The sequence below is a fragment of the Dendrobates tinctorius genome, unplaced genomic scaffold, assembly GCF_039654945.1.
Source record: "Dendrobates tinctorius isolate UK_male_01 unplaced genomic scaffold, ASM3965494v1 ptg000037l, whole genome shotgun sequence".
NCBI classification, from domain to species: domain Eukaryota; kingdom Metazoa; phylum Chordata; class Amphibia; order Anura; family Dendrobatidae; genus Dendrobates; species Dendrobates tinctorius.
Genome location: NW_027361705.1, coordinates 26,750,396 through 26,759,027, shown reverse-complemented (window position 1 = coordinate 26,759,027; position 8,632 = coordinate 26,750,396). Strand labels below are relative to the sequence as shown.

The 8,632-nt window shown below is 39.1% G+C and overlaps 1 protein-coding gene across 1 annotated transcript in view; it reads left to right on the top strand.

Moving 5' to 3' along the window:
* The first annotated feature begins 1,181 nt into the window (after positions 1-1,181).
* MYRF (myelin regulatory factor) overlaps positions 1,182-8,632 on the top strand; it is a 182,971-nt gene continuing 175,520 nt past the window's right edge. The window contains exon 1 of the mRNA XM_073573973.1: positions 1,182-1,620. Within this exon, the coding sequence (XP_073430074.1) occupies positions 1,575-1,620 (46 nt within the window). The 5' untranslated portion in view covers positions 1,182-1,574. The remainder of the gene's footprint in view (positions 1,621-8,632) is intronic.

The window sequence follows — 8,632 nt, the reverse complement described above, 5'->3', positions numbered from 1 at the left end:
GCGGGAAAAATGCGCTGCAAAACAAAGCAAGTGTGAAAGTAGCCTTATAGATTTTTTTTAATCCAACTGAGGCTAAGATCCCCATGTATTTGTACATTCTTCTATGTCATTCATCTGTGAAACCTTCCGCTGCTCCAGCGCTGCTGGTCTGGAGTGGTCCGACCATTGAGACCAGTAATTAGCTGTGGTTTAGTGCAGCTACCTGGTGGTGGTGGAGCGGCAAGGAATGCAGCAGGTTCGCAATGGTTCTTTAATGATTTTGTTAGATTATCACCCAAGGGCCCATATTTTCCAATCAAAGACAACTCCTTCCGTTGGTTTCCTGTGAAACTGGCCATTCATTTTGTGTGTAGGTGAATTAGGAGGCAGTGGGTTATAAGCCCCGATGGGGACAGGGACTGAGATGAGGGATTGCAATCTCTTAACTGGGATCTGAAACCTGTTTGTGCTATTGAAGTAACAGGAAACAAATAAAAAATGTAATTTTTGTTGTTTTAATACAAATGCTAAAACGTTTTTTTTTAAAAAGCAGCTGTTGATTACTTTTATTTTTTTTGCCCTTCACCCCATATATAAAAAAATAATCTACAATAATGGGAAAGTAAATCTGTTATTACTTGTTTTATTTGAAACGTAAAAAAAAATAACTAACTATATGCAAGCAACAATGCTACACATGAAAGGGGTTGTCCAGATTTGAAATAAAGTCTGCAGTCACTCTATGTAACTGCAGACTTCTGAATGTTCACAGCATGTGTAAAGCACACTGTCAGGAATCTCCAAGGCCAGCAATGAGACCGAGCGTTCATGTGACTGCAAGTGTGCAATGTGCCTACTTCCGGTCACATTCTTGACCTGACTTTTCCTTCTTGATGATGCAATTTCAATGTAGGGTAGTGTAATATACTAATATTTTGTCCATGTAGGCTTGCACCTACCTAAAGACATTGTGAATGTGATGCTGTGATTTATCTCTATTTTAGTATTTTTCAAAAAATGTATTTTTACTTTGCTCCCAATGAAGCATAAAGGCATAAGATAGTGCCTAAAATATATAGATGTTTACCAAATGCAGATCTGACACATTTCTATGTGAACTTTATGATATATTGCAGAGTGTCCACTAGGGGGAGACAGAAACATCTTGCTGGAAGCATCCTCCCTTGGGAAGGAGCAGTAGGGAGACAAGTTACTATACTAACCCTGACACTGCCCAAAAGACAGGAGAGAAGGAATAGTCCTCAAGGTCCCTCAGAAAGCAGATGAACAGAAAGCCATGCTGGATGTCCTTAACTTTAACATAGTCTGAATAAGGACAGAAAGTCTGGAGTAGGAGTAGAAGTCCTTCCCTGGAGGCAGAGGGTCCCAACCCTGGGAGAAGAGTGTCAGAGGACAGCTGAGGTCCCGGCATTGATCCCTTTGTGTCTGGTGTGACCTGTGTAACCTACTGTCAGCAGCCTCACACCTTTACGGAGATCTGCTGCCTGGTTCTGGGCAAGGCAAGTGATCTGCAGCTTCATGGCAACTTGGACTGTACATCCCTAGGACTGTCGGAAAACCTCTAGGACAGAGCCATGGAAGTTGTGGATGAGACAGAGGCTTTACAACGCTTCTTTGAAGGTAAGATTGACTGTCTTGGGTGTCCGAGTGCTAAATCTGTGGTTTCGTAGACGTTTATTCACAACGAGCTGGACTGTTGTAGCGGAGTTGCGTCTTTGGATTCACCGGTATCGTGGGCTCTGCTCACACCACGTTTAGGACAACGTAGTCCAATTTTGTCATGGCTTAATAGATAAATGTAAGGAGACGACTGAGTTAATATGATTTCAGCACCAATAATGGAGAAATATCGTGTGATGAAAAACGCAAAAATTGTATCAAAAATTGTGTCAAATGAGCCACACACGTATGAATGAATCTACGTCAATGATCAATATTATTTTCTTGTAAATTTCCATTGATCTTAAACAATAAGACGTAAAAATAGTCGACCCGACTGGCCCATCACACCTTCGGCCACGTTACGCCATTCGTCCTTCTAAAACGAATCTCATGCGGTCACAGATGAGAATAACGTAATTCTCCTAGGGGATATTTGGGGTCATATTCTCGTAGGGCGAGCATCGCCATTCACATAACATGTATGTCCTACCTAACATGCCGCCGCCATTTACCACGCTCGCTAGGACCAACCCAAAGTGACTAAGATTACTGTCACAAGAACTAATGACAGTGAAAATCTGACGTCAATTATCTTCACCAGGACAGATCAGAGGAATTTTGACGAATGATCGCTTGGTTTGGGTTATTAAAGGTTATAGTGGAAGGAAGAAGTGGAACTTTTTTTAAGTTTTCTGTATTTGTTCTAAATTAATTCAATCTGTTATTATTTGTAAGGGTTTTTTTTCCCATTTTTCATGTAACAATTTCACTATCGCTTTTTATTATTTATTGCCTGTAATTTGTTTTTATACCAATATTATGGCCTGAAAACCGTAAATGTATTGAGAGGTTTAATCAAAATATGACAGCTAGAAACAAATGTGAAAGGATGTTACATCTGTCGTGACTGACAGGCAGATCTGTATAGAATGACATCATTTATTATCTTGGAAAATGCCATTTTTTCCAGTAGCAAAAGCTAATAGTTTGGTGGCTTATGGCTATAAACATATTCAAATGGGGTAAAAAAAAAAAAAGTCTTTTTAATGTTAATAGGCAATAATGAAAATAAATGTATGCACGCAGAATCACTTCTACCTGTGTAATTGATAATCACATTATTATTCTTATTACACCCTCACCATTTTTTTTTATGGAGGACGGTGGGATGTTGGTTAAGGTTGGTAGAATAAAAGGCCTAAAGGGATTGGACACGTGATGTGTAAAATGACATCGGCTTCAATTAGTAAAGCGTGAATGTAATGAAAATTGCATTTTCACATTAAAAGAAAGAAGAGCAAAAAAATTCATTGCGTTGCAGATGTATTTTAGAGCACCACTTAACAATGAGTTTTATTTAATCTTTGGGGGGTAAGTGGGGGAATATTATATATATATATATATTTGTGTGTGTGTATATATATATATATAGTAATATGTATGATATATTTTTATATATATAATTCATATATATATATTTGTGTGTGTGTATATATATATAATAATGTTCCTCAATATAGTAGTTATATTAATTGTTTTGACTTCTTTAGGTAAAGCTATTAGGGCTTCGTTATTAGAGATTGGGCCTACTGTAGGTGCTTGTATTCTAATAGTAGAACCATGGAATATGTACACATGTACCGTATACACATTTATCAATTTGTCACACACATTACAATATATAAATATAATTATGCTGGAGACATTTGCCAACAATTTAATGAATTTAAAAGCATCTGCTGTCAGCTCGATCGTTATTTTAGGGCATAAAGGGGTGAATGATCCTATTTTTCGGCTGCCACATAGGAATGACAGGCTACACCTGCCGTAGTGGCCCGGTTGGTCTGTAAGGACATAGTGGCATGTGCTGTACTCTTTCTTAGATATCACGAGGCATTGTGTGGAATATGGCAGGTCAATAATAAGCCATTGTGTGTAAGGGACATTATTGACTTTTGGCCTTCGCTCTTTATAAATGAATAATCTATAGATCTTGTGCAAAGTGAACTTATATTGGGCCCAATTCATCATTTGGATTTTTTTTTTACGAAACTTTTCTTTTTTTTTTTGTGTGGATATTTTTTACGCCAAATGTCACAAAATGACGCACGTGGTTCATGAATTTTGCACAAAATAAAGCATTTTTTTCTCAAAAATGGTGCTAAAATGACAGTCATTCCTAAAAAATTACCGCAGGATGGGACTGTGACGCCTTTGCGACTAATTTTGCGACTTTTCAGAAAAGTCATGAGTGATGAATCAGGTGAAAATATCTGAAAACCCTAAACTCCACCCATAGTGGTGAACAAAAAAAAAGGAAGGATTTACACATAGAAAAGAGACTTTAAAAAAGGCACAAACAGAAAACTGAATATGGTGCAAGCAATAAAAAAAGGCGCAAAGCACCAAAAACGCCAGTGCAATAATGAATCAGGCCCACTGCCGACTCTGGGATGGGACGTGAGGTGCGAGAATATTCCAGAAATGTGAGCTGAAAGGTTTTAATGAATCACCGGTATATCTACCGCACAAGAACAATTTGAAACATTTATACAGATTTGTTTCCAGAGTTTAGGAAATACCGTACTTCATATGTGGAATTCCGTAATATGGGATTATTGGGCAAAGTGTTCTGAATTACCAATCATCGATACACACAGAAAATTACTTTTAGAAGTATCTATCCTTCAGGAAGAAAATCCTAAATGCTGCTCACATAAAATAGCCAAATTTGACTATAATTATAAATCACAGCTGTCATGTCTCTTCTGTTCTTGTTCTTTATTTATATTATTGATATCAATATTATTTATATATTTTGTAACTTGATTTGGTATTTGTAAATTCTCCAGATAATTTTGTAAACTACACAAAATTCGGACTTTTGGTTGTTGGATCAAAGGAATCATAACGGACAGGTAACCTGGAATTTTGTCTAAGGCCACGTTCACACGTTCAGTATTTGGTCAGTATTTTACATCAGGATTTGTAAGGATTATTCCCATTTACAGAAATGTTTGTTGTCGAAATTATTTCAAATAATTATTTCAAATAAAATCAACTTTGCAATTTACTGCTTAAAATTTTCAGCCGTTTTTGAGATATTGACACCTTTCTTGTTGCCTTGGAAACCGATCACTGCTGCTAGTCAGCAGAACAATTGCTGTGCTTATAGGCTCTTTTCTATTGAGCTTGTAAGCACTGCTCTGAAGCTGCCCAGAATCGCTGGAATGCGCTGTTATCTCCTAATCCCGGCCGGCTTCAGTGCAGCGCTTACAAGCTTGACAGCAGCAGTGGTCGGTTTCCTAGACAATGATCTGTAAAGAAAAGTGTTAACATCTCAAGAACGGCTGCAAATTTTAATAAGCAGTAAATTGCAAAAGTGCTCATTTTTACAAGCACTGTCCGACAATATCCATCTGTTAAGGTGGGTGAAGTGTGAAGTCACAAAGGTTGTATCAGCCGCCTCATCTGACAAAGGGTTGGCACAGATTGACTGCCATCACCAGGTATCATACAGGGTTATTTACAGAATTAGAAAACCTAGGTAGCATGCACAAGGGTCTATCAAAGTAAAAAAAAGCAAAAAAAACAAGAAAAAAATCCCTTAAAAAATAACTTTTATTTGTATTGTTAAAAATACCAATAAGCACCCAATAATAAATCAGGACTGCCGAGGGTCATAAAAAAACACATGAAGGCGGGTAAGTATAATCACGCTTTTACTCAAAAATACAAGAAATTTTCTAAGGGAACAGACTATTCACTTAGAAAATGTTTTGAGTTTAGAAGTAAAAACTTAAGTTTTTTTTTGCGGTTTTCTACCAATTTCCACAATGGCAAGTTATCCCATATCTGGCATTCCTACAGACAATGAATGGAGCAGACATCAAACATGCGCACCTCCGCTCAATGAAAAACAGCGCCTGTTCTTGTGGTGCTAGAACCCTGGACCCAAGTTCGCTGTGGATCCCGGTAGTCAGAAGGACCCCCCATCGTACACGAGTTATCCCCTATCCATAACTTGCATTTCTGGAAATTACCCTCTAAGAACAATAATTGTACAGTAGTATTATTAGACATAGGATAACACTGCTGTTAGATTATCGGACGTGTGCAGCCGGTCATAGCATGGTATTGATTTAGCCAGGGGTGGATGCAGACAGAGGAGGGCCCCTATGCAAAAACAGTATATGGACCCTTTGCAGAGAAAGAGAGAGACTCCCCCCTGCCCTGTGGTCCTGGATATCTGCCTGTCCGGCACTGACGCGGATCGTGCACATATTACACAATGCCGGAGGGATTCCTAGATCAGAGTCCGCTATGTGGCAGCGGATGAGATGATGATGTCCCAGTGTAAATTTCATTTGGAATGAAAGTGAAAGAAGGTTGATAAGTGACAAAGGAATAACCTTGCTCTTGTTCCATACCTGCAAACTACAGAAAGAGGAAGGGAGGTTGTAAAATAGATAATGGAAATCTAAACGGATGGCATTTATATAAAGCTATCTGCTCCAGCCTTACCACCGCCGAGCAGTCCATACCTGGTGACACCAAGGATCTGGCTAATACATGCTCCAGATCATCTCAGCATGTTAACCGCTCAGTATGTGATTTCCCAACTTCATCAATCATACAATCCTTCTCTATTTCCCAGCACAACTTGGTCTAGGAACTGACCAGATATCTCAATAATGTTAATGGGAATTTTCATTTTATACATTGATTATTGTGAGATCAGTATGGGACCAAGCAAAGCAAAATGAAGTGGCAAGGTGCACACTCCACCCCTAATGGAAACCTGAAATATCACGTTACGGTGTGATCAGTCTGGATTTGTTGGAAGGCGGTTAAAAGAACAAAAAGATCTGATAGGCACAAAATGGACAAAAGTATTGTCACTCGGTCCCATTGTGACAGGTGTATAACAGCCAGGCCTTCACTTGGCTTTTACTAAATGGGTCTTTCTAAAGAGCTCAGTGATGCCAGCATAGTCTTGCAAAAGGATGACACCGGTGTAACAAGTCAGTGTGTGAAACTTCTTCCCTACTAAATATTCCACAATTAACATTGAGCGGTGTTTAGGAACCTCAACAGCTCAGCCATAAAGTCAAAGCCTGTAAAGTTACAGAGAGGGGCCACCGAGTGTCGAGGTGCATAAATATGGGTATCCATGGCCAAGCAGCTGCCAGCAAGACTTACATCACCAAGCACAATGCTAATCGTTGGATGGTGTGCTGTGAAGCACGTTGCCAATGTTGGACTCTGGAGCAGTGAAAACTTGTCCTGTGGAGTGATGATCACTAGTGATGAGCAAATATGCTCGTTACTCGAGATTTCCAAGCATGCTTGAGTATTCTCCAAGTATTTTTGGAGTGCTCGGAGATTTAGTTTGTGTCGCTGCAGCTGCATGATTTGAGGCTGCTAGACAGCCTGAATACATGTGGGGATTTCCTAACAAACAGGCATTCCTCACATGTATTCAGGCTGTCTAGCAGCCGCAAATCATGCAGCTGCGGCAACACAAACTAAATCTCTGAGCATGCCCAAGATACTTGGAGACCACCCGAGCATGTTCAGAAATCTCGAGTAACGAGCACAATCGCTCATCACTAATGATCACACTTCTCTATCTGGCACTCTCGTATATGAGTTTGGGTATGGGAAATGTCAGCAGAAGGTTAAATGCCTGACTGCATTGTGCCAAGTGTAGAGTTTTGTAAAGAAGGGATAATACCGTAGGGTTTTCTTTTCATAAGTTGGCCCTTTATTTCTATTGAAGGGAAATCTTAATTCTTCAGCAAACCAAAACTTTGGACAATTGTAGCTTCCAACTTTGTGGGAACATTTAAGGCCTTTTTCTGTTCCCCATGACTGTGCCAAAAGCAAGGTCCATAAAGGTATGGTTGGGAGAGTTTGGTGTGGGCCCTGACATCAACCCAATCCAGCATTTTTGGAATACACTTGAATGGTGATCATGAGCCCGGCCTGTTATTCCAGTTTAAGGGTATGAGATCACAAATTTTTTGTGGATGAATAGGCAAAAATTCCCACAGATGCCTCTAAAATCTTGTAGAACGCTTTCCCAGAAGAGTGGAAGCTGTTACAGCTGTGAAGGGACCAACTCCATATTAATGTGTATGGATGTAGAAAGGGATGCAAACAGCTCATGTAGGTGTAACGTGGAGGGGTCCAATACTTTTGTCCAAATAGTGTAGCTGGAATAGCTATCTTGTGAGCAGATGTCATTACACTAAGTAGCAAGTCAGTTGCGAAGTTGTGAGAGCAAGTACATTTTTTTCTTTTTTGCTTTTTTTTATGTTTTTGTACATATGGTAAAAAAAAATCATGATCTAGAGCTCTTAATGAAAAAAATGTGACTACGTCGACATCTTCCTCAAACTCATAGAATAGGTTGTACGTGGAAATGCACAGTTGTAATGTTTTCCCGATATCCTACGTGCAATGCACCTTATCTACTGGAAATCCCTAAGTAAACACCACCTAATCATGCCAGGAGGTGGGTTTATTTCTAAGCAACGTCATTGGACTAGAGGAAACAGACTGGGTATTGCCAACCGGATTTTTTGTACAAAGAGCACATTATTACATTATTAGTGTTTTATAGATTTGATGATACAACTTAGCTAAATTGATGTCAGACTAAAGATATTGTGATATTGTTATTCTTCATGATTTATCTGTGGTATGAAATGGAGTCTGACAGTATAAACTAAGCAAATAGCCTTGTAGGGGTAATGACCGATATGACCCCTATGAAACTAACACCTTTAGGCTGGAGTCACACTAGCATATAACATCTGTCCAATGTTGATCCAAAAAAGTCGGACGAGTGTCATGTGAGTACAGTTTGATTTTTCTCACTTAGCATCCATATGACATGTGTATGCAATGCGTTTTAACATCAGCTTTTACATACTTTCATTCTCTGTCATTTAAACCTAGTTTA